Source organism: Botryllus schlosseri, chromosome 6 (assembly GCF_051294905.1).
Source record: "Botryllus schlosseri isolate E-star chromosome 6, Bs_hap1, whole genome shotgun sequence".
In the NCBI taxonomy this organism is placed as follows: Eukaryota; Metazoa; Chordata; class Ascidiacea; order Stolidobranchia; family Styelidae; genus Botryllus; species Botryllus schlosseri.
The window spans coordinates 13,490,621-13,518,280 of record NC_137241.1 but is presented as its reverse complement, the minus strand read 5'-3'; the positions used below and the strand labels follow the sequence as shown (position 1 = coordinate 13,518,280).

The 27,660-nt window shown below is 40.0% G+C and overlaps 3 protein-coding genes across 3 annotated transcripts in view; all 3 read right to left on the bottom strand.

Moving 5' to 3' along the window:
* LOC145440319 (peptidyl-prolyl cis-trans isomerase-like 1) overlaps window positions 1-27,660 on the bottom strand; it is a 120,912-nt gene that overhangs the window by 1,370 nt on the left and 91,882 nt on the right. Inside the window, exons 2-3 of the mRNA XM_080317892.1 lie at window positions 1,266-1,366; window positions 598-752 (exon numbers count right to left, since the gene is read on the bottom strand). Coding sequence (XP_080174018.1) covers window positions 598-752; window positions 1,266-1,321 — 211 coding nt within the window. The 5' untranslated portion in view covers window positions 1,322-1,366. The remainder of the gene's footprint in view (window positions 1-597; window positions 753-1,265; window positions 1,367-27,660) is intronic.
* LOC145440296 (uncharacterized) overlaps window positions 1,365-27,660 on the bottom strand; it is a 118,178-nt gene continuing 91,882 nt past the window's right edge. The window contains exon 2 of the mRNA XM_080317861.1: window positions 1,365-5,675. Coding sequence (XP_080173987.1) covers window positions 3,478-5,589 — 2,112 coding nt within the window. The 5' untranslated portion in view covers window positions 5,590-5,675 and the 3' untranslated portion in view covers window positions 1,365-3,477. The remainder of the gene's footprint in view (window positions 5,676-27,660) is intronic.
* LOC145441055 (uncharacterized) lies at window positions 17,007-21,887 on the bottom strand. The gene has a single exon (XM_080318835.1). The coding sequence runs from the start codon at window positions 20,183-20,185 to the stop codon at window positions 19,247-19,249; it is 939 nt and encodes a 312-aa protein (XP_080174961.1). The 5' UTR covers window positions 20,186-21,887; the 3' UTR covers window positions 17,007-19,246.

Genomic DNA, 27,660 nt, shown 5'->3' with positions numbered 1-27,660 from the left:
TATATTCGTTCATCGGTTCTAAATCAATGACCACTCAATCTGTATTTCAGACAGCTAGCAAAATGCAATGACGTTATCATGCCTCATACTTCGAAAAGACAACTTGACTTGAATTTTGACTTGACTCGTGACTTGACTTGACTCGACTTGACTCGAGTCACCTCCAAAAATCGAGTGACTTGACTTGACTCGAGTCACTTTTGAAAATCGATTGACTTGACTTGACTCGAGTCAAAATGTGCAATGACTCGAAATGACTCGTGACTTGATCCCAACACTGCTTACTACTAGGACTTCCACTGCTACAACAACAGTGTAAACCAAATCAGATAATTTTCATATTTTGTCAAGTAGGAAGTAGTATTCATATTGCAATGGATTTGCAAAGATTTTGTCAGTATTTGTAATGACAACTCTTGTACCATGTAACAAAATGCAACTTTGAAAATTACACCATTTGTCACAAAATATTTATCAAACCTTTTTGTAGGCTGTTACTGGTGATTAACTGATAAAAGTCTGGGACGCCTCAATCTAATCGCTCATTGCTAATCCAACTGCATTCCCACGAAACTCCAATTCAACCCGTGATCTCACCAGTAGCAGTTGGATCTCCACCCTGTATCATAAAACCACGAATTATCCTGTGAAACTTTGTCTTGTCATAATATCCCCTACGAGAAAGTTCGGCGAAGTTTGTGCACGTTCGAGGGGCATGTTTCCAGTATAGCTCGATAACAATCTTACCAGACCTGTCGACAGAGAAATGTTCAAGCGATTGGATAATTAGAAAAGTTCATTAGGTTCAGTCCATTTCGATAAATTATACATTTCATTATAACAAAAATATACAATGCATGTGCAAAGTCCTAATGATTTCAAAAGCAGGTATTCCAGTCTAGTCATATTTTTCATGGCTCAGTCATCAATCTGTCCACCATATAAATTGCATATTACACACAGCTTACAAAAAAGACAGCCTGAAATCATCCATAGATGTCTCAATCGAAAAATACACATAGATACACAATTTCTGAAAGTGGTTAGCTGCGGACTGCAGTTGCAGAATTGCAAAGTGTCTTTTTAAAGAAAGGAATCAATTGTGGCACAATTTACACGTCCTAAACTTCTAGATATAGAAAAGGTGCACTGCACTGCTTCAATGGTGCAGGTGTACAAAATAATTTTACTAGCAAATTATTTATCTTCTAATTTTTAAAACTAAAAATGAAAATAAAGGCGTCCCCATTAAACTTGATACTCACGAAGTCTCGAGTGCTACTCTCTGTGGTTGCCATGAAGACGGTGGTATCCCTGACATCTCAAGTACGGGCGAAATATAGATATAATTGTTTATTTACGAGCTAAGGAATAATAAGACAGAGAAATGAGCAAGGTATATCATAAGACAATTATATAGGTGAAAAGAAATGACAAGTACACAAAATGATCTATTCCGACAGGGTAATGGAAAAATCGAATATAAGTTGCGATCTGCACAAAAGTAATTGCAAGTAGGCCTACCACAACGAGGTCATTATAGGACACAAGTGTGGCAGTAATTCCCAGGTTTGACAATAAAAGACAGCGGATCAGACATATTTCACAAGTTTTGTTAGGCAAATATCGCCCTCCAAAGTAATTGTGATAGACACAGCCAGGTCACTGAGATAAATTTAAAGTAGTTGGGGTCGAATTCCCAGGTTTTCACAGAAGAAATTTCCACAACACAATACTTTTGAACTTATCATTAGTAAAATCATTACCAGTCCCCAAATCACCAGCAAAACCACATTCTATTCAAATATGGCGTAAGTACAGGGTTTGAAAATCGAAATAATGTGCGAAAGTGCAGTGCTGTACAGTTGCTTAGTAACTCTTCCAAACAATCTAAATTACTCCTGTTGTCAAATCAGAACATCCCAGTTCAATAAAGACCGGAAATGAGGCAAAAATTACGAGCCGAGATCAGATATGGTAACGAAGTCTAATATTCTGATACAATTAAAAACCAACTATATGGATATTCACCACACACAAAATAATTCCAATGAAGATGTTCGCACTAGGTTTCTACTTGAAAGACTGTATACCAAATTTAAAGAGGTCCAGACCAGAGGGGGTTGTAACCGACATATGTTGGGTCTAAATAGGATGCAACAGTGTAAAAGGGGAAAACTACCATATTTCGCTGCTCAATGACCAAGCAGAAACGTGTGATTACCAGGTCGTAGGATGCACTATATGTAACATGTAGCACAAGTTGTACGATCCATTTACAGTGAAATGGAGAGTTATGTTTTGCAACATCTGAAACACAGTTCAATTGAGAATATATCATTCTATAACGAAACAAGGGTACAGTTCCGAGCAGAGCCATGGCAATTTTAAGATCGCAGGAATATATCTGACGGTAAACAAATGATTCTTTTACATGCTTGTGGGAAACAACACGAGACAGAGGTACAACCAATAATTCATTTATTAGTGACACATAAGCTTCTTAAATTGGGGATTGTAATTATTATATGTCACCTAACCTGGGTTGCCCAAGCGGATGAATGCGTGTTGCTATGAAGTACATTACATTCCCCTCGACATGCACTTCAAAATTTTAAAACGACATTAAGGTTTGTGCCAGGACGTCATTCACGCTAAATCACTCTCAAATTGAAATTTAGGACCAGTATAAACACATTACACACCCATCAGACAGAACTATTGATATGTAGGTAGTAGGAATGTAGTTTTGCATCAATACCATTCGTCATGCTTGCGGGGGCCAGTTGTGACATTAATTAACAGCAAGCGATGGCGGACATTGAGATGTATGCGATATCCTGTCACTCCCAATATGGCAGTGTGAACTAAGTTTGCAAAGTCACATCAACAAAACGAAAACAGTGATATTCTGAGACATTACCGATAGATAAAATCACATCTACACCTTCTACACCAGTGGTTCGCAAACTTTTTTAGTCATTGCCCTCTATAGCTTGTACTATCTTCATGGCCCCTTTGAAAGCTTGAGGTCATCAGTAACAAGTACTTGTATTTTTCTGGAGTTCTCAATTATATTTTATCACTTACCCAAGTAGTTTTGTTTGTATAGCCTACTGGTTCTATTTTTAATATCTTTTGTAGCCAAAATAGTTATTCCTGCATAACCTTAGAATTAATATTGTAGAGTGAAGTAGTTTCAGCATGCACTTTGACAACGATTTGCCACACCAAGTTGAGAGAATTCATAAACGAGTTCAATGGAAGCAAATTTCCCTGATTTAATCCCATTCACCTGTCCAGGAGCATTGATCAGCTTTTTTATCAGCATCCGTAGATTAAAAATCGAGCTTAGCAGGAAACCAAAGAGCTAAGTAAATATAATTTACTGACAGTCCTAATACTGTTACCCCTGCCTCTCAAAATCACCGCTTGGGGGGGCAATATGGTCCATTTTGGGAACCACTGTTCCACAGGCTACGGCTGCACGTTCAATGTTGCGGTGGCCAAGTCCGTCCCTTCAAGAAGCGTCCCTTGCAGAGGAGAAGAGCATTGAATGAAGCACGAATCTTCGTCGTTATCCTGCGTTGATGTAGTGGCTACTTCGTGTACGGCGCTACCGAGAAGCGGATTCTTTATATCGTCGTCAGTCTCTTGATAAACGAGAACATCGGACGTTGTGATAACGCCGCTGTGATTCGACACCATTTCATCGTCTCGCCGAAGACTCGAGTCGGCGCGAATCATGGAGTCGTCGGTGGGTACAAATTCGACGCTGTTCGCGTCCTCCGACAACACGAACATGAGAGAGTTCTGGAATAAGTACACCCCGGGCGTCGACGTCGGGGTTAGCTCTATCGTCGTATTCATGGGTACCGATAGATCGTCACCATCTGATATCGGGACTTCCACGGTTTGCTCCTCTGAAACAGGCATCTCCGAGTTTTCACGGATATGCACATATTGTCTTTCGTGATTGATCGATTGAGGATTAGCAAAAGACTGTAGCACATCGTCGCTATTGCTACCCTCGTTAAACATAATTTCATTACCAACATCCGCTTTCGAGTCCGTGACGTAAACCAATTTCTCAGTAATTTCACTCGGCTGGGGTGATTTGACGTATAACAATGTTAGATCTTCCAAATTCTCTGCATCTTGTCGTTCTGCTTTTGAAGCGACAGGTTTCGGTTTTAGAGTCTTTTTCGGCGGGATTTTAGATTTTTCGCCAGCTTCCGCCGTTTGATCCAGCGGTGTGCCCAATCTCTTACTAGGCCGGACAAATGAATGAATTTGCTCTAAAATCATTTCCGACAGAGCCTTGAGCAAGTCTCCGAAATTTACGTCACTGATTTTGGCCGATTCTTGCAAGTAATATTGCTTCAGCGACCACCATTTGATGCGCAGCCACTGCGGCGACCTCGAACTTTTCCATCCGTTACTGATCTCCTGCCAGTCGATCTCTTCCTCGGATTTAGCTCCAGACTTTGCGATTTTTTCGAGCAGCACAACGTCCGAATGCTTTGTCCATTTCTCTCCGTTCGACATCTTCCAATTGAGATAATTGAGCCATTTGGCCCGGCACTGCTTCTGGTTTCGCGTGCCCACTCTTTTCGCAACCGACATCCAGCAGATGCCGGAAGTGACAGAAGTGCCTTCCTCCACTTCGGCGTGTGAATAAACGGCTTGCGCGAGCTTAATTTCTTCGTCTTCCGACCATTTTCCGGGCTTATACGCGCCGTTCATTACCAAACGGCATCGGTCCTTCACAGAGTCCGAGCTGCGTCCCATTTCGTTGCCGATCGAGGCCCAATCGTGCCCGTATTTTTTGTATAAAGTTTTCAGTTTTTCGACTTCCTCCGGGCTGTATTTCCCTCTGTAGTTTTGAGCGTCGTACATCCGCTTTACTCGGCGATAAACAGCGAATACCGGACGATTTAAGCCCGCTGCGATTGTAGGATAAAATTGAGGACGGTCATCCTTGCTGGCGTTGTAAATAATGTCTCTGGGATCTTCGATATTGTGGTCTGAACAATATTTTGAAATATTACTTTTCAGTAACTCAGTTTCTTCATCTGTCCACTTTCCAGTACGCCAAGTAAGGCCGCTACTTCGTAATTGGGCTTTGTCAGCCTTGGTAGTGACCCATGTATTTCGCACAGGATCAAATTCCTGTGAATTTCCGTCGGCTGGAAGTCGGTTTACCGATTTTGCTGTATTCAGTATTAGCTTGCACTGCTCTGGCACGTGTGGATGCCCTGAAGATGTTAATTTAACGTCATTCAAACAAAGATTAAGCGGTATATCACCGCTATTCCGCGTTAAAGATCCCAAACTCGTATTTTCAACATTTGGGTGCAAATTTCTCATAAAATCATTGCTTTTCAAATATATGGAGCCGTCTTCATTACTGGGTAGGATCTCTTCTTCATCGCCAGTAGACTGACATTCCTCAACATCATGCCCGAAGTTCTTATCCAATATGTCCCTGTCAGTTATGGAAGCGAAATAGGTGGTATCATCACGTAAGGAGTTCTCCGCGTCTTCTGTCACGGAGACTTCCAACTTTCGTTCAAATCCGCCTTCCATTACGCCTCCTCACGGCTCATCACACATAGTTGGAGGGAGTAGTTCGATAAAAATTTAATTTCGATTAATGTGCATCCAGTAACTAGCTGCAGTGAAACGCAGATAACATAGCATAACATGGGAGGTCTAGAGCAAAGCCATTATTAGTCGACTTTTCAATCTCTCTCGACGGTTCAAAGAACATTTTTCCAATACACGTAATGCACCCATGCAACTGGATATTAATATCGCCCTTGAAGAAAATCGCATGTTCTTCAATCTATGATAGGGTTTGGTTGAAGCATTGGATGAACTGTTAACAAATCGTGGTTTGCAGTTGGCTCTTTATTTTCATTAGAGACAATAAACACATTTGTGTGCTTGGGCCTATACGTTTATGTGTCAAGTTCAATTCAATCAATCATTCACAAGATTGTGATTTATTGAGAAAATAATTCTTTTCACATTCTATCTTTTGAGCTAGAAAATAGCGAATGACAAGAGCAGTCTTCTCTTTGGTGATATTTAATTGTATAGTATTTCGACCAAAAACATAGGCTATGATAACAAAGTGAACAATAAATGGCGGATTTTGTCACGGTCTCCAGCTCCGCCAATATTAGTATTGCCAGTAGTGTCCAGCGATCTGCCGTTCGTTAATATACTGTTCACCAAACATATCACTTGGGTTGCGCCGGCGAAATTTCGAAACACCAACTTATCGGCAGAGGTGGTCAGTAACGAAGTACTTCTACTTTTTAGAAGTACTAAAGTAGTTTTCCTCTACGTATGTCACTTACTCAAGTAGATCTGACTTTCTCTACTTCTACTTCGTAATATTTTGTGATCTACTTACTTACTTTCAGCTATTTTCAGTTTGTCAAGTAGTTTAACCCCCAATACGAAAAAGAATTTCAGGGCTGTTTTCATGTAGTACCAACATTTAATATTCATAAAAGTCGAGTAAAGCCCAGAAATTTTTGTTGCGCTTCACGCACAGTAGTTATGGAGTGACAACTATGTTTTCACGAAAGTATCAGTGAATATAATTTAGGTACCGGATTGCTTGGTTGTCGCCCATATCAAATATTTCATCACAGTAAATATGGCCCACCATAACGTTTGAAACTACCGTTTCGCAATCTAGCAATTACCTATCATATCGTAATCTAGTAGCCAATGACGAGTCCTGCTAATCTGGAAAATCTGGCTTTTTTGAACGTCACCTTTGAAGCTTTATTGAAGCTTTTTAGAGGTGATATTTGTATTTCACTTTCAATTCCGAGTATCATGCTTTGAGTTCTAATTACTTTCAGTTCTTTTTTCTGCAGAATATAGATGTTGAAGCATTAAAGCCTGTGTAGTAATGCCTCTATTTTGCGAAAATAAAGCTAGACTAAATATAAATTTTACTATCCACAATATTTGTTATTACCGTATACTAATTGCGCAAAGTGTTGAAACCGAATCTGATACAACTTCTGGGTATTGCTCTTCGCCTAAACTTGGGGCCTTATAATATGGGGTAGGGCGCCATGCCATAATGTTCACTAAAACAGGATTTTCTAGTAAACAAAGGGTTAGTATCGCATTTTCATATCAATACTATAATTTGCATCCCATGATGCGAAAAAATGCTTATTACCTATATTGAAAATTGATGCCTCTTGGGATGCATCAATACGAATCAAGCTCTCTGCATGCACCTTCCGATAGCTCAATTCGCAGATTTTTTTTGCATCTTCTGACAATCCATCATGTGAACGAATTACAATCGTTTTCAAAACTACTTACTTACTTGAGTAGATTTAAAGTCAGTCAATTCTACTACTTCAAGTAGTTTTAGGTGGCTTATGGAAGAAGTACTTATACTCGTACTTGCGTAGATTTGTACGTCGCTACTTCTATTTCTACTTGAGTAGCTTTCTTGGCTACTTTGACCACCTCTGCCTATCGGCACTTCAGGCCTTCCTCATGACACCAATAAATAATGTTTGACATGATTACATCAAATTTAACTGTGTGTTACGTGATGGGGTGCCAGGGGTGCCTGTATGGAATCAGTGTCCTGTGCTCACACAATTCTTTTTTTTTTGTTAGTTTTTATCAAATTTCTTCAACTTGGAGAATCATCGAGCTGCTCACCTGTTAAATTAGGAAAAACGTACCGAGATTCCAGTAGTAAGTAGGGATGGGGTAAGCTACTGGAATCTCTAAGCGTTTTGCCTGATATATCAGGTGAGCAGCGATGATTCTCCATGTTACAGTAATTTAATAAAAAATAATAAAATAACAAAACATAGTGTGAGCACAGGACAGCGATTCTATATAGGATGGCGGAGCCATTAGGGTTGGGTAAGGACTTTAGCGTCGGTCCGGGTGGAATTCGGGTACTTTTCCGTGATAATTTATTAGTTGTGACAGAAACTTTCCTCCCATGACAGAGTCGATTTTGTGACGTGACACGAGGAGGAATCATGTGACATAACGATATCCAGCGTATTCCCGAAATTCGTAAATGCGTGAATTACGATAACTACTCGCGTTAGGACGTGTTCGCTGGTGTCACATCAATAGGTATGACGCAAAACACTATGAGATTCACGGGTAGACTCTGCCGAGACGCTCAATGGCATCACAATCAGTATGAGACGTCAATCGGCTATTGTCTAGGGTTACCATACGTCCTTAAGGATTTGTCCTCCTTTTTCAAGTTTTTGGAAATGTCCTCCGCGCCTAAATGTCCTATTTTCTGCGAATTCGTTCTTCTTTACCCCTTTTAGAGCTGAGATAAGTGGATAGATTCAAGTGAAAATGGGCATTGGGCATAAATGACGCTAAATAGGAAATATCCGTGGTTCGAACGAAAGTGACCTTTTTTTCAGTCAACCAACAACAAAGTCAGGAAAATCATACCATTTTTTCCAGATTTTACTCCAGTTAGAAAATTTTCAAGAAGTGTCCTTCTTCCAAGTCCCGATTCCGATTCCAAGATATTGTAACCCTATTATTGTCTATACCGGCGATCCCATTGTTATGCCAATTTCGGACTTCGATGGCGATTTTCGGGGGATTCCAGTGCACGAACCAGCAGATTTAAATCAGCATTTTCAGAGTCAGTGCGAAGGTTATCTTTCGATTGACACCAGTTCAATAAATTTTGTGCTCTGATCGTGATCGCAAGCGCTAAGATTACCTAACGACTAAGGTCCCTCGTCCACAACTTGAAATACAATATTTACATACCATGATACGATAACCACAAAAGTCTAAAACCAAAATCAATGTTTCTTCGCGCGTGATTGAATTAAAAACAACCAGGAAAAGCTAGCCGGCATACATTTTAGTAGGCCACCTACTGCAGAGATCAGCGGATTTGGAATTTCTATGTCCTAATCCAAATCAAATCCAAAGCTTCAAATCCTAATCCAATTCCATAACTTTTGAATATTCAAATCTGCGTCCCATCCTAATCCGATTTTACTTGAAATTCAGAGAAATGCTAATTTATGCAAGGGAGGAATTGGAAATTTTTCTTTCACGACCAACAATTTTCTTGATTCAAGAAACCTTCTCATAGGGCTGCACCTCTCATGTTCATTGGCACCAAGTGAGCCGTATAGTCTTGTGATGTTTTGAAACGATGAAAATATTAATAAACCTGATTGATTGACTGTGTAGTGTACCATGAGTACAATAATAACTGATCTGAATAAAGTTTGTCGCTATTCGCTACACGACATATCAATCTCCCAGAAAACCGGCAAATCCAATCCAATCTCTCTCTCTCTCTCAAATCCTAATCCGTTGAGAAAATAATCTCTATTCTCTAATCATAATCCAATCCAAATCCGATAAAATCTCACAAATCCCTTTTTTTTCAAGTCCTAATCCTAATCCTAATCCAGTGGTTCCCAGCCTTTTTTCGAGGTTTTATGCAGTGCTTGCGTACCACCTAAATATATGGTACGCGCGCCGAAGGCGGACAAAAATGTTTCCACCATTGATGACGTCATTGTCACACATTTGACTTCTGCGAGGGGTAATAACAAATTCTCTTAAACTATGCATTATCAGCCTGGGTTGATTGGAGATGCATGGAATTGTTTTTTCACCACCAGTCACAAGAAGAACAACATAATGAAATAACAACAAAAAACAAAAGTCAATTCATTTAATGCGATGGCGGCATTTGTTTATTTTCCACTAGCTGGTCGATGCACGGCATACGTTTGCTCACAGCATAGTGTCCTACAGTGTTGGGATGACTCGAGTCACCTTTTTCGTATGACTTGACTTGACTCGAGTCACTTTGCTAAAATGACTTGACTCGGCGTATCAAAAATGTGGATTGACTCGTGACTCGGAACAAAATTCACGAGTCAATTTCAAGTCATCGAGAAATCGGTGTCGACAAAAATTACTGTATCTTGAATATGTTCGGATTGTTCTGTCACAAATAATTTGACCGTAAACGAAGTGATCGATGCTTACAGCTTACGTTGTCGTAAACTAGTATAGTAAAGTAATTTATTTGCAAAATGTATATTTCTGTTCTCTGTTCTTACCTTGACCAAACCTCTTGCTTTATTGAAATTGAATTCAAATATAGTTCATATAGTCCTTAGCCCTTGGCGCAGGCTCGGATTGTATCATATCAATTTGTATAAATGGGTATTGTATTGCATTTTATCAATTCGTTTGAAACATGAGTTTTATTTGGAAAACTTTAAAGATCGCGGAAAAGACTGCGTCGCTGTTCAAAATATATTGGAATTACTTATTACACGAAACGATGGAATATAGCCTAATCTCCTTTCGCGAGACAAACGCACATTTCGTCGGGGGGCTCATTATTTTTATCTGTGGGTCTCAATTGCACCGTGCGACTCAGGCTGCGCGCACAGCGAAGTATTCGGCCCCGGTCATTTTGAGTCCTGGACATATCAACAATGAACGTTTTGACCAACACGCGGCAGTTAACTTCAAGGTTTTATCGTCGCCAATCATTTCAGGAGCGCAGTTAACGTAGAGTTACCATAATTTGGAATCGGGAAAGGAGGACACTTTTTCAAGATTTTCAGACTTAAAATTGTTGAGTAAAAATGATAAATTTTCCTCGACATTGTCGTTGGTCGACTCAAAAAAGGTCGTCACCTTCGTTCGAACCACGAATTTCCTATTTAGCGTAATTAATGGCCATTTTCACTCGAATCTAACCACTATCTTAGCTCTAAAAGCTGTAAAGGAGGACGAATTCCCAAAAAGAAGGAGGACGCATGGTGATCTTGAAATACTGAACTTGAACGTCTGACCCATCTCTAATTTTCTGTATGTACAATTTAGATGTCTCTGCAAGAGGGGGCGAAGGCTGTTCGGGATACAAATATCGTGATCAAGAAAGGCTCCGGCACATCCCGTGAATCGATCGGAATAAAGTATATAATATGCCATTTTCCTATGTTACTACGGCATATATGTAGGCTGTATTATTATTATTATTACAAATGTGAGTGGTGCCTTTCGCCATTTATGGCCTTGTGCGCCACGGTCGTCAGGGAATTCAAATCAAGCAGTAACTAAATGAACTTATTACAACTTATCACGAACATAACCGACGGCGTTAGACAATTGCGATGACGAAAAGTAGGTTCCGTATGGTGAACGGTATATATGTAACTGATTGCAATAGGTTATTGAAAATGATCGATGAAAGTCGTATTTAATGCATGATAATAAAAAGTGTTCGACTGTTTCGATGACATCGCATTCTTCGCACATTGGAGAGTCCGAGCAGCCGATTCTGAATAAGTGGGATGCTACTCCACAGTGCCCTGACCGTAGTCGAAATATCAGGCGTTCGATATGGCGACTGCCGTTTTTCTCGGGTACTGTGGTAAAAAAAGGTATATCCTTATGTGTGTATGTGCGCGCGCGCGTGTGTGTGTGTGTGTGTGCGTAATTCAGAGGGACACAGAGAGAGAGTTAATCGCAAGAAGTGATTTTACTATATGTATGTATGTATGTATGTAGGCTTACCATATTTTGGAAATCTAAAAAGAGGACACTTTTTCAGAAATTTGAGACTCGCGAAACCGAAGAAGAATTCCCCAAAATCGGTGAATTTTTCCCACTGTGTGATCGGTTGACTAAAAAAAAGGTGGAGCTCAAATCACCGTTTTTCACTCCGAAATACCCGCCGGAGCGTCACTTCTGTGCTAATTAATTTACGGCATATCACTCGCATTTTGCTCTAAATGTGACCTAAATTTTCAACAAAGAGGACAAAATCTCAAAAAAGAGGACAAAATGGCGTCCTCCGAGGACACTTTCAAAAAAGAGGACAAATCCTCTTAAAAGAGGACGTATGGTAACCCTAAGTTAATGGAGTCGCATGTTTCCCCGAAACGTTGTAGCCTATGTCATGGTGTCTCCTAGCTTAGAAACACCCAGCACAGCACCGAAATGCCGGTTTCTAATAGTCGCGCTCCCACAGGCTGCACAGAGCGCACCCCTAGACTAAAGGATCCCAACGGCCACATACGACATTAGCATGCCGTTCCCTCATAATTGCTATACGTTTGGAGTCATTGCTGTATAGTAAGCATATTTTGTATTTTTTCGATGTTTTTTGGGGGGATATCAACATTAAACATAAATCCCGTACACAGGACCGTAACTGCCGCACCCCAAACCCCCAATTGGGGGGGGGGGCGAGCTCGAAGGGGGCCCAAAATTATTTTGTGAATAAGCATAAATTATAGGATATTTTTTGAAAATTTAGCCAACTTTTTCAAATTTTTTTCGCGCTTCGCGCGATTTCAAGTTGCCAAATACATTGATTATTGAGTACTCTTCCCCAAGAATAGATACGGAAGATTTATAGATATGGGCATATCAGCGTTGGCCATTACCGCGCGACTCCAAGAAGTGTGCCAGAACAATCGGCAGTGAGTAAACCTTGGCCGAAAAGGACTGCCCTTATGTTGACCGAAAACTGCGTTATATATATACAAAAAATAGGTCTTATTTTCCATATAGGTGCCTAAATGACTGGCGCCGAATGCTCGTCTTGGCAATCTGAACCTCACAAGACAGATACCATCCCGCAGTGAAAAGTTATATATGCCAGTGGAGAAATACCAAATTGAAATCGTGTGATCTTTTAGTTTAATAGCCTACGTTTTGGCGATTCTATATTTTTTGATATAGCAGACAGGAGGTCAAGAAATAACATCATGTAACGACGTCATCCGTCCGAAGATGTTTAAATATTATTTACGGGCTCTACCGTTACAAAGACACCTCACTCAGCTCTACCGGTAAATCTGATCACGTGAGCAGAGAGGACAAGAAATTGATAGCAATAGGGGTAGAGTGGGGTAAAACGCCCAGGCGAGGTAAGACGCCCACCATCAATATCACAGAACAAAGCGAGCATTGAATGGATCACAGTATCGCAAATATCGCCCAATGGTCATACGAAACTGTCACTTTGATTTCCACACCAGGCTGAAGATTTGTCATGTTTTATGAGATTTTATGACTTTTACACATATTCTTACCAAAAAGATAGCCTTTTACAATCAATCGAAATATGTCATATTTAACGGATGTTACAGAGACTTTTCCGCTTCTATTTATGCTTTCACTACGCGTAGTTGGATTTAAGCCACAGTCCGAAGGTGAATTTACAGAATATCCATCCTGGTAACTGATCCACGAACAATGGCGACCTCGAGGCTAAAACGCCCGCCCCGCCCGTGGGGTAAAAGGCCCCGCCCGTGGGGTAAAACGCCCCAGCACCCCTTTATTCCACTAAATGTGGACTGAGGATTCGTCTATGGGTTCTTCAAGGATGCTTTCTCGGAGAACGCCATTCCTATCAAAATTGCTATTCAGCTGTGGAATATAGGCTATCCTAGCTCCGACTAAACAAGATATATCTAAAGAACTTCCGACTTGTTTTTTGACTTTCATAATCAGTTGGCATTTCTGGATGAAATTTGTTTTTAAAAGATCCGGTACGCCATGATGTGGCAGAGGAGCATGTATAGGGATTATATGTTTATCGGTTACTATGAGTGGCATGCTATAATTAGTAGGGTATAACGAGGTAAAAGTCATTGGAGGCCTTTTGCCCCACCCATGTAACAAAACGTCAAACTGGTGGACATAGATGAATGATAATTTTACATATCATAATTGATACTTGGACTTTTTATACGATCGTGGTGGAGTGGGGACGACATCTCGCGCGCAAATTCCGAAATTCAACCCGTAACACTTCGTTTCGTACATCAATGAGCTGAGAAGGGTTGCTTCATTGCTTGACTACCTATCTAAATTTGGTAACAGCAAATTCTGGGAATTAATATTGAAATACAAGCAGAAGTCCAGACAATGAGCCCGAATATAACATGGCAATTATCCTGCGCTATCGGCAATGACATAATTGCTTCCATCGTCACGACCATCTAGTATCTACAAGCTATAGAAACAGTAAGGGCGCTTTCTAATTGCAAATGCTTGTCTGCAAGCATGTTCAAAGTTTTATAAAGTTCGGTAATACATCGTTTTGCGGCAACGACTTTCCGTGCTATTTGTTGGCATGTAAATGAAATTTGGAGCTATCGAAAGCATTGAATCGGAAAATGCGCTTAATACTTCACTCGCAGTTGGCTGGGATACTTTCAAGAAATTCTTGCTGCCATTCTGGAAGCTTCCTGAACCGAGCGTTTTAACAGATACTAAAACTTTATGCTGCAAGGCTAGGCCTGCCGGACGATGACCCAATGGTTCCATGCAATTGTTTACTGCTGGTAATGAACACAAATATTCGATTTCATATTTGCTCATTCAACACTCCATTCGATCAAGTCAAATTATTTCCGTTCTTGACAACCTTCAAAGTGCGATTATTTACAAAGAAATAACGGGCAGCCATATTGCCAAAGTAAAGTCTCCGCGAAACTACGATCGAGTCTTCCCGAATGGCGATCGCAAGAACACGAATGGTACCGAGTGTTCGTGGTCTGCCGAAGGTAATTCCCCAAATTCCCGAAGATTTTTATCATCGTGTCCGTGATAAGATCGCACGGAATACCGATCATAAAAAGTGTTCGGCGATTTCCGAAGATTCCTATTCTTACGAAGAGCATGTAATCATCCCCCCTGATCCATTTCTCCAAATACACACAAGCAAGCCAGATTGATATTAAAAGTCCAATAGTGGAGCAACCGTGACTGACCTAAACAGTACTTGTTGTTGATAAACTAGTTCCTAGGCACGAGACAGTGTTGGGATCAAGTCACTACCTTCGAGTCACGAGTCATTGCACATTTTGACTCGAGTCAAGTCAATTGATTTTCGAATATGACTCGAGTCAAGTCAGTCGATTTTCGGAGGTGACTCGAGTGAAGTCGAGTCAAGTCACATTGCCTTTGAGGTATGAGGCGTGGTTACGTCATTGTATTTTCCTAGCTGTCTGAAATACTCATTGTGTGGTAATTGATTTTGAACCGATGAACGAATATAGAGTTAAATATACACGCAAGTAAGGCGCTGTATCGCTCACATATAAGTATAACTAATAAACTACGTAAGTAATTGAACAGCCTCGGTTTATAGTTACCAGCCAAAATAGAGAATACAGAAACGAATTGATAAGATGCAATACATTACCCTTTTGCAAATTGATATGATACAATTCAAGCCTGCGCCAATGGTTGAGGACTATATGAACTATTTTCGAATTCAATTTCAATTAAACAAGAGGTTTGGTTAAGTTAAGAACACATAACAGAAATAGACATTTTGCTATTAAATTACATTACTATACTATAGTTTACGACAGAGGTCTCAAACTCAAATGTGCTCGCGGGCCATTTCCTAGTTTTTGATGACGCCGCGGGCCGCAGCATCAATAATCGGGATATTCAATGTATAGGTTCCAACTAGGCCTTATTTGACGGGTCCTTGCAGACAGGCATTCCACAAACATCGTGGAAATGTGATTTACTATTGCATTATTCAAAGTCAAATTAAATCAGCGTTAGATTTTGCCTTCGATTATTATTGGAACATATCAAAAACAACTTGAATATAATAATTATTGAGCCACAGTAATAGCATTGCTTCTTAAGCCTTTTTAGCGATCGTACCCCTTGTGCTTCCAATGAGATTTCTCGTAGTGCCTGTATTAAAAACAGAAAGCCCATTCACACAAGAGTATTTTCCAGTTGAATAAATTGGCCAAGAAAATATTCCTCAGCATATAGGCCTAATTCCACAATGCATCTCGCACACCCTGATGTGGTGCTTCGTACTCCGATGGGGTCTACGGACCCTGGTTAAGAACCTCTGGAATAGAAATGTCCAATCGGCGAATAATTCATTGGTGTTACAGCTGTACAGCGTAGTGCTACCCTACTCGCCTACTTTAATAACATGGACATGGAGAACAAACAACACCCAGCATGTAACCAACTATATGTCACGCGGGTCATAGAATGCCAATGGTTGCCATTAGATGGGCAGCGCAAGATACGACCTTTTGATATATTACTATTCTCCATGACAGTTTCATAGATTGTTGCGCCCTAGGTTTAACAAGTCACCGTTTCGATTCACAAGTCCTTGTCTGATTTTAACGTTTGATCCGACACAACTCGAGTCATTTTTATTTAATCACTCAGTCAATTTAAAACCGAGTCATTTTACGAGAAGGTCGCACCAAACCAAATCACAATTTTAAGTCACGAATCATCAACAGGTCATGTTCTATCGTCATGAACTAGAAATGTGACGTAATAGCTGATCTTCTACCTCATGGTAGCTTTTAAAAGTGATGTGATAGTGAAGTTTGTTGAGATCCCAGTGATTTTTATAGTAGTTGTAGATTGAACTTTAAGCTATTATATCTAAAATAAATATATGGCACTTTAATATATTGTTTAATACTTGTAATTCCAAAATGCCGTCGCGGGCCGCACAAAATGCTCTCGCGGGCCGCATGCGGCCCGCGTGTTTGAGACCTCTGGTTGACGACAACGTAGGCTGCCAGCTTCGATCACTTTGTTTGCGATCAATATATTTGTGAGAGAACAATGGTGGCTCAGTAAAACGCATGATCATTGAATGATTGATCGCTCTCACGGGTTACACCAGCGTTGCGCGAACAATCCGAACATATGTAAGATAGAGTGATTTTTATCGACACCGATTACTTGAAATTGACTCGTGAATTTTGCTCCGAGTCACGAGTCAATCCACATTTCTGATACACCGAGTCAAGTCAAGTCATTTTAGCAAAGTGACTCGAGTCATCCCAACACTATCACGAGACAACTAATTTCTATACTAGAAAGCTGAGGCTATGTGACATGTCCTATTTTAAACAAGAATCTCAACCCAAAACCATCTTATAATCTAAGACTAGTCTCTGATTTGTTTTATTGCGGTCATTAACCAAGACATTTTCATACATGTGAATTTAAGATATCAGGTCTCATCACATTGCACACAACAGATTGAACGAGTTAAAGGGAAACATATTGGCAGAGGCAATGCAGTGAGTATTTCATTATCATGACATAACACTTCGATCAGTCACCAAGTTGCTAAAGCGACAAATAGCAGAATTCATAGGCGACTGACTAGGCATTAATATTCGGCACGTCTCAAGCATACCGGTATACAAGTAGGACTATCTGGATATGAGCAAGAACGGTTAAGATTGGAGCACATGAATGAGCATTTGGCTGGAAGACACACAACTCACAACAGTTGGTGGCAAAACGATCAAAGCAACAAATCTCAATAATGAAGCAAAAGCCTAAGATCATTGAAGTCAGTCTGAATCCCATGTTTGGTCAATAAATGCAATTTGCAAACAAATTAATATAGCATCGATTATAATCTGTGCTGTCGTTTAGAACTGATAAGCCACATTGTTGACTATGATTCACAATAAAAAAGAAATCCGATAAAGTCACTGCACTAATGAAAATATAGAAAGCAAATGCTGCACCTCTCCCAGATTTTATAAATTGACTATCCCGTTACAATGGCGTACGACTATCCAGTTTGAAGGAAATCAATATGTTTGATGAATGGGAAGCAAAAAAGGAAGAATAACTACAGCTTTTAACGAAATGGCACCCACGGCTGAAAATAGACTTTCCACACTACCGGAAATAATCAAAACAAGTCGGGCAATTACCAAGAGAAATGGTGAGATTTTCAGTTAATGACTGTCATCGTGTATCCATAGGGTGTTGTCAGACACAGTACAATATCGTACAATAAGACCTCAGCAAGAATCTTAAAAACTAACCAGTCCCCAACTGAAAAACACTCATGATTATTAATATGATTGGAGATCAAATGAACTAGATTGCTGGTGGAATTCCGGTTGGCCAGGAAACTGCAATATGAGTAGGCCTACCATCAAAATTAGCAGTGCGACTGTTGCGTCTTTTCTGTGTGGCATAATGCATTAATCTTGACAGTCAAAAATCAATGGTATCAAACCAATTGTGGCCTCATCTCCTTAGGCCAGATGCAACATATTGTCAAATTTATCAGCAATGGGGAATGGGGGAATGAAGTTCAACCCAACATTCCTTATTACTGCCCGTCTCAATACAATAAACATCAAGACCAGTGTGAATAATGGATTAGATACCCCGGTCATGACAACATTAAAAGGTAAGTAACTGCCAGAGAGTCAATTAAACTGGACTTGACATGCAGTTTCACGGTGGTTCATGATGCTAACGAGGAACCAATTGACTAAGATCTGACGTAGAATTGAAAAACGAGAATATATATTTTATATATTAAATATAAGCATGAAGAAGTTGATATATTATTGTACTTAGCATCTTATCCAATATAGTTTAGATTGCAAAGCGATAAAATGAGTCGGTTGAAAGGATGCAGCTCCAACGAACAATTGCAATATAGCGTTTCAAGATTCATTTTCCCTTGGAGGAACCTATTCAGACTAGTCAGAAGCAATGCTTTGCAATATTTGAAAACATGCACAAATTCACAATTACAATGCAGACGGAAATATAGACACAGTAAGGCCCAAGCGACAGCGGGGGATGACAAGACTAGCAAAATAAAAATCAGGAATTGGGATACTCAACCCCACCACCACTGTAGGAAATAAAGCTGATAAATTGTCATAAATATTTTTTCTCATTTAAATAATAAAACCCGAGGGCTCTCAAGCTGCCCAATGATAGGTAAATCCACCTCGTATAGACAAATGTCTAAGATAGCCTACTACTTCAGTACATGAAATTTCAAGATAGCAGTCAATAATAAATTGCACAAAAACGTAGTGCCACAACAAAAGAAATGGAGAAATCCCCGTTCAAGCACACTCGAATAGCATCGAAAAGAAAATACAATGTTAGGAATCCGGGGCGGTAGCATTACACAGTTTCAACAGAAAAATCTGTACAAAGATGGATTTAGATGCGCAACTGGAAAATAAAAAGTTGTATTCGGGCAGTTTGGCACCTGAAAGTAAAACCAAGCACAAAGGCACTACTACCTATCTGCAAGTTTGAAGAATGAGCGACATCGACATATATCAGCACCAACTTAATTAGCAGACACATATATCCGTTCAAAATGCCTGATAGCATGGAAGCGATTCACTCAGCCAGAGTGTAAGGTGACCTTATTCTGAATGTCATCAGCCAGGCAAGTATCAATCACATCATCTGAAGGGTCGGGTGCTTCCTTATGATTTTGCATGCTTCTTGTAGGGATTGTGTGCACGGCATTGTCCGCAACACCACTATTTTCCACGGTTTCAGGACTGGAAGTGTACACTTGGATTCCAGGTACTGGCATTTGAGGTGGCACAGTTTGCATGCCAGTAGAATAGATAAGAGTGTTCGTCTTGGAAGAATGCAGGTATATCGGCTGGTGTAAAACCGGCATGTGCGCAGAAGGTGGTTGAACAATGTTAGGTAACAGAAACAGTGGCTGATAGGACATTGGCATGTACGTCAGTGCCGGATTAACAGGCATAACATAGCTAACTCCTGGGTAGTTTGACCTTAATGGCACATTGGGATTAATAGCACTGTTGACAGGGACATACGACGCCGGCATGGGCTCTTGTATCTGCACAGCCGGGTGCATCGTCATTGAGGGTGTTTGTATATGAGGGTTGCTGGAATCGTTACTCAAGCTTTTATATCTGTTGCTCAGATATTGCTTTCTCTCTTCCTTTTTCTGTGCTATCGCAACGTAAAGTGGCTTTGTGCCAACGATCCTACCATTCATTTCTAGTACAGCCTCATCGGCTTCTTCCTTTGTAGCGAAACAAACAAATCCGAACCCTTTGGATTGCCCACTACTGTCACACATGACTTTGGCGCTGGTGATGGTGCCAAACCTGTCGAAAGATTCCCTCAAAGTAGCATCGGTGAAAGAGTCGTCCAGATTCTTTATGTACAAATTATATCCCGGAAATTTGTTTTTCTTCCCATCTTTCACTTGATCAGCAATAGAAGGAACCTGATGAGGCTCTGAGGAGGAAATTACGTCCTCTTTAAGATGTATATTTTTGTGAACTGCCATGGACATTATAATGACTATTCGACAGTATTGGGTCAAATTGACTGTGGTAAAATTGGTATCTATACCCTGCAAAAGGACTGTTTTATTTGACGCCAGATGCAACAAAATTCAATGTGGCAGCAATGAGCATTCCTAACAATGTGTGCACAGTAAGTAGCATAGTCACCAGGCAGTGGATGGCGATGCATTCAAATCACATAGTAAAAGACAAATGCAAATACCATGTTTTCATTTCAACAGGAAGGAATTATTATAGAATTAACAAGATGAACAAAAATGAAATGTGTACTATTGTACTAATTTCGCCTTATGCAAAAGGAAATTGTATGGGCTGGATTAGTGATCCGCATACTGTGTGCCCTGAAGCTTTTTGGGATTTATAAAAAGAACTGTTTAAATAAGGCATTGATTTACGAAATGATCCATGTTTAAACAATGCTTACACAAAGGAAATAGATTGGGCTGTCTGCTTCGAAGTCCTACTCTGTGATCAGTGCAAAAGCAAATCAAACATATATTGCCATTTGCATCTTCATGGCTAACTGACTATGTAAACATGAACACGTCTTTTTAGATTTGTCTGCAATCAAAAGTGACAAAACGCAGTTATGTTTTCAACAATGTAACCACGTGTCAGATTGTCAGTCTACTCAGTCATATATGTTGTTATGGATAAGCACCTGCACATCCACTGCATTAACACATAAAAATATGCACTTTTCTTCTATGATACCGGCATAGCCTTGACTTTCTATAGCCTATGAAGAAGGTACCAAAGAATCATCAATCGCTATTCATCACAGAAGTAAGAAGACAATTCCGTATGAATATAGCACTATGGAATCAAAATTCACACATTTCATCAATTATTTCGGCTACGAGTTACATTGCTCGACTATCTGCAGCTGCTAATGCACTTACTGCAACCTTGAGATAAAAATACCATAAATTGAGATCCATTCAAAGCAGTGGTGCTCAAGTCATTTAAACAAAGATATTTACAAATTAAAATAGTGATCAACTAACCGATTCAATGCCTATTTGGTTTCTAGAAATCTCAAAACTTTGGTTACAAATTAGCCTACATAGCCTCCTACTTAGTTACAAATTAGCCTCTCCAATTGCCACTTTCGCACTACGGTATTTTATTTACTATCATTTTTTGGGTTGGTACTGCTCTTCAACCGTTTGGCACCGGCGTGTCTATTTTTCGACATGCCGGTACGAGAGAAGAGTACCGTAATTGAAACCACGATATATTACATATTAATCGTGCTAGGTCGTTGCTGTTCATTTCTGTGAATAGATATTGTTCGTACAAGTTCATTGATACCTTGTTATTTGATATTTATTATATCGAAGACGTCAAAATCGTATATCAAACACGGTAGATAAATATGTTGCAAAATACACTGTGTCGGCAATTCGCGCGTCATTGTCCACTCTCAGATAAAGTTCTGTATGTTTCGTCCTAGCCGTCTTCGGGCATAGTTGTTTCATTATGTGAATAGCTAGTGTCCATACAAGTCCACACGTATCTTTATATCCGATATTAGTTACATCTAAGCTGATCGAAAGCTATGTGATAGGCCGCGTGACAAAAATATCCGCTGAAGCATCATTTTGCAGACACGCGAGCTCCTCGTACTCTCCATATACTGTCGTTTAGTTGGTTTTATTTGTCATAACCAGCTGTAGTTTGTTGCTATGAATAGTGATTGTCAGTTTGTTTATATTTTGCTAAAGCAACTATACTAGTTAGCTCTATACCGCTCAAGGTTTCATTTGAAAACCGGGAAGCGAATTCCGTTAGACTACCGTACCAGCTTCAAGCACATTGGTGAATACCCGTCACATAATGTGAAATATATCGTGTTATAATAGCCATAGACCTTCATAGATTGTGTCTGTGAATTGTTGTTGCCTATATCATTCTAAATAACGGATAATAGTAAAGTATAATTTGGAATACATACAATATTACTCAGCAATTATACCTACTCAAAAGCGTGCGTCTGGGTATACAATGAGCTGTCGTACATCGATATATATCTTACCTTGTAGTAATGATAAGCTTTTGCAGTAAATCATTATGGTAAGGACAGTAAATATCCGTCTACGAATACTAAAATGACTAATTTAGGGTCACAACAGTTTGAGTTATAAGCCTTAGAAGTTACGGTACGCGCGCGCATCACTCGCTATGATTCACTCTCTCGGCGGCCTGCCGCGAGCTGACTAAAAACAGTTGGTATTGTTTTGATTAGAAATTAGCGCCTGTTAGACGTAGACCGTCGACTCAGGGCTCTCTAGAACGATGAATTCTGAGCCTATACAATACATCAGACTGTATCGTCGTCAAATACCTATACTAAGGTTCATAAAGTACGCAATTTAGCATGTCTGTTCCCAACCAACGTTTTCTCGGCTTGCTCTTCATATAAGTAATCAGACACGGCGTCGCTATCGATTGGGATGGCGCAATCGGCTGCGCGTTGATATTTTGAATCGAACGATAGCAATTTTCGAAAAATACACAGATACAGGGTGTCAGGCACTATTTTGATCGGTTGTCATGAGTCATGACAAATTTACTCATATTCGCTTCAACACCTTATGAAGCAGCAGCACTCCGAAAGCTCGCGTAATTAATAAAATTATTGCTTTACGAGTGGATGATAAATAAGGTGTGAAAGGAACAAAGATTTTAATATTATCTATATCGTCTGTTATTGGTTCAATATATTACACATAAATGTGATACAAAGATATCCATAACTAATTTATACTACAAAAGTAGTCACATGCCCTTACTGGAATCTCGGTACGTTTTGACTAATATAACATGTGAGAAATGATGATTCTCCAAGGTAAAGTAATTTAATGAAAAATAAATAATTGTGTGAGCACAGACACCAATTCCATACAGGGTCATATCGCAAGTCATCCCTACTGGAATCTCGCTCTCGGTGCGTTTTGCCTAACATAAGGGGTGAACAGCGATGATTCTCTAAGTTGAAAGTAATTTCATAAGAAAAATAAAGTATGAAGAATTCTGAAAGCACAGGACACCGATTACGTACAGGCAAGTCATGACTCGACCGAGTCATCCCAAGACAGGCAACATTGGGATGTATGCTAACACAGCTGTTACCTGACGCTGACATGCTCACACTCACTTCTGTAAAATGCAATAGACATGTGATGGCGTAACTGCCAACTGGACCAGCTATTTCTGTCTTTTTTCAGATAGAAGTCCTCAAGTCCAGGCCTTCTCCTTCAGAGTCGATAACCTCGGCGGCGGATGCAATCACTTACCATCAGGGTTACCATATTTTGGAATCACGAAAGGAGGACACTTTCAAAATTTTCAGACAGGACGTATGGTAAACCTATATTTACCATGCTCTCGGAGCGTTCGAGGCGTTGGCCATCGCCGCCGCACCACATTGAAATCATACGAGTATACGACGCCGGGACTCTCTTTAACGACACCGACACCATATCGCGGCCCTGCTTGATAGAGGGCATCGTAGATTACCCAAGCGTACGGTAATTTGAGTCACGTGTTTTACCGTAGGCATCAGACAGCCACGGAAACATTATTTATTGTATAAAGTATAATCATAGTGTCCTATAGGACACCACTGGCGTAGCCAGCGAGGGGCGAAAGGGGCGATCGCCCCTCCCAAATTATTGGAAAATTTTTCGTAAAATCAATAAATATGACATTATTTTAGAGCAGATGAATGCAAACTAAAAAATTTCTTCGCGCTTCGCGCGATTTAGTGTCCATGATCATAACTGTCTTGATTTTATTATCGGTGTCCCGAAAAAAAATCTTCCGCAAATACCCAAAATTGATTTTAGCTGCATTCTTAATTATGAGAATACAACAGTACCAGTCGATACACGAGAGTAACTCAAGGTCGTTGGGTTGATTGAGTTTAGGGTTGTCCGTTCAGTATGGGGATTGGGGACTGTTAGCTCCGACAATTCCCGTTACGGGACACACGAAGACATATAAAGTAGGTTATTACATGCGACCCCGCAAAGTGCGCTCCCAAAATGATTGACAGCGATAAAACCGACTCATGTATTCGATATAGATTTTCGGGTACTTAAATGGCTGGCGCCTAATGATCCTGTCCCTGCAATCAGACTTCTCCGACATGAATGCGACTGGCACAGGAAAATATCGCCACCTCCCTTTAAAAAGTGCTAATTTGAAATCGCACGAGTCTGATCAAAGGAGTTTTGTAATTTGGTCTGGTATATATATCAGCAATTCCAATCTCTAAACTAGCATCAATCTTTACCAGAGGTCACTAAATAACCGTGCTTCAACGAAGTAATTATTAAGAATGGAAGCCACTTGCTCATATACACGCACCAATATTATTGATCAAATACTTTCATTTATTCGAAAACATGTACGCTCCGCGCGACTAGGTCCGAAATGCACACAGCTTTTCAACTGGAAGCAACTGGAAACTTCCATAGGGTATCTGTGTGCGTTCGTCTAAGAATCGACTCAATAAAGGGTAGTGATGAAATTGTCCATGGCAGGATGTACGGTTCTGCGAGGTGTTCCCACGGGAGAGCTTCCCTAAACTCATAACCCCCCCCCATGCAATAAAAAAATGTAATCCTGGCTACGACCTTGTGTATGAGCGATCTCTTGAGTGGTGACAGCTTTCTCCGCAAGTCACGAAGTAACAGCAATAAATGACAACTGTCCCGCCCAGCGTCCACCCTATACAAACTCTAAATCAGTGGTTCTCAACCTTTTTGTCGTCGCGGACCCTTTTTGCACCTTCACGTACTTCGGCGGACCCCCAGTTCTTATTTCAAATTTGCCTCTATTATCATGCAACCTTCATCTGTCTTGTGCAATTATTATCTGTAGGCTAGTGATAAACAACAGCGAAATTACCTTTCTTGAAAATAACATCGACTTTTTATTATTTTAAAGCGAATTCTGTAGCTGCATTTCTTGAAATGCAGGGCTATGTCTTGAAAATCCACGTCGTCGATTGGATATGAACGAGTGCCGAGAATCCATTTCCACAGAGATAGGTGGTGGCGAATGTAATAATAACGCGTAACGCGTCCGACGACACATTTGGCTATGATGGCAACATACATGGATCAATATATCCTCCAGCCTAGTCATTTCTATCGAGCAGCTCATCGTGAAGTTATTCTGGAATAGCGGTCGGTGTATTTCATAGGAGAAAATGGATCTCTGCATACAATTATTTCTAAAACCCCAGCAAAACATTCCTAAATAGCATTGTGTTCGTATAAGTAGGCTATTGGCAATTAAAATGACTTTGCGCGGTGGAATATTTCATCTCAGACGGCCATTCTCTGTTTATGTGACTCCTGAACTTTCATCATTTATGAAGCGAAAGTGCTTCATCATCTCTCTAATTTAAAACAAACCAAAAATAGCTTATTATTATTAGGTTATCAACCAATTTGCAAATTTGGAATTTTCGTGGATCCCTTGAAAAGGCTTTGCGGATCACCGATTGAGAACCACTGCTCTAAATAGTCTTGCCGTGTGTTATGAACATAGTTCAAGTGTACTAGCGTACTAGCCCTGAATGTTCGATGACACCACTTCTATCAGCTTTGCCGGTAAATCTGATAATGAAAACGTATTTGTAATATGCAAGTAACAATATAATGAACAAATTTCATTCTTTAACCAAAAAATTTTCGCGCCTCGCGCGAAAGTATTGACGTCAGAGTTTTCTACAAATCAATCACACATCACTTTATATGAGCGGAATATATGCATAAAGATCGCCTCAGATGTTGTGTTAATCATCCAATAGGGGCCCAAGACCATCGTTTTAGCCCATTTTTCCTTATCTTTAGGTGGGAGGGACTCATTTACGTCATCGAATTTTTCGCCCCCCCCCAAATATTTTTTCTGGCTACGCCCTTGTAGGACACTTTGGTATAATGCATCGGCAAAGAATCTGGCTTCAGCCAGATTGGAGTGCAAAATTTTACCAAGTGATAGGATTTTTCACTCATAGTATCACCAGCGTGTTCTCAAACGTGGAGTGGACCAATGATGATGATGGACAGTGGACACGGGAGAACATTTACGTCACTGCTTGCTTGGCTTGACATATTTACCAGTGATGAGCATGGATTAGGATTAGGTTTTGAAAAAACAGGATTTGTGAAATTTTGTCGGATTTGGATTGGATTTGGATTAGACATTTTTTTCAGAACGGATTAGGATTTGGATTGGATTTACCTATTTTCTGGGAGATTGAAATGTCGTGTGGCGAATGGCGACTAACTTTATTCAGATCAGTTATTAATGTACTTATGGTTACTAAGTTATCTCGAATCAAGTGAATCGTTGGTTGAGAAAGAATGTTTTCGAATCCCTCCATTGCATAAATTGGTATTTTTTCTGAATTTCCAGTTGGAATCGGATTAGGATTGGACATGGACTTGAATATGCAAAAGTTATGGATTAGGATTTGGATTTGGATTTGAAGGTTCGGATTTGGATTGGATTAGGACATAGAAATTTCAAATCCGCTCATCTCTGATATTTACGTTGTTATTGCTGTTCTTCATTCCGAGCGATAGTTTTCCTAGCTGCTGGCTGGCAGAGATGAGTGAATTTGAAATTTCTATGTCCTAATTCGAAGCTTCAAATCCTAATCCGGAACCTGATCCAGAAATTTTGTATATGATAATCCTAATCCTGATCCTAATACGATTGAAACTTGGAAATCTACTTAGAAAGCCTACATCTGATGCATATAATTCTGTAAAAAGAAATAAAACGCCTAATGAGTTCCAAAATACATGAAGTAACTTTGTTAGTACGAAAAACGGTGTCGCCATTCACTACACGACATCAATCTTCGTGAAATCCAATCCCAATCCATTCGTAAAAAACTCAAATCCTAATCCACTCCAAATCCTCAAAAATTTCACAAATCCGTTTTTTTTTTAAATCCTTATCCTAATCCGTGCTCATCTCTGCTGGCTGGATGGCGTCATTCCTATCATGAGAGAATAATTGATTTGAACTGGAATAGGCGTTGTATATTTTGTCCTTGATGTATTTTGCAGAGTCAAAAGTGCACAAGTACGGCACACCCGCGTCAACGAAGAACAGCTATCATATGATCAGGCGGAACACAGGAAAACACATTGCTCTATAATAGGGTTACCATATTTTGGAAATATGAAAAGAGGACACTATTTCAAAATTTTAAAACTTGCAAAACCGGAGGAAAATCCTGAAAGAATGGTCTATTTTTGCCACTTCGTGGTCGGTTGACTAAAAAAGAAAGGTCAACTTTATCGCTCAATTCCCGAAAAATACAGTTTTTCTCTCACATATCAGGTGGTTGACTTAAAAAAAGGTCAACTTTCCGGCCCAGCTCTTGAAATGGCCGCCAGAGCATTACTGCTGAATTATTGTGTCCCAGTCG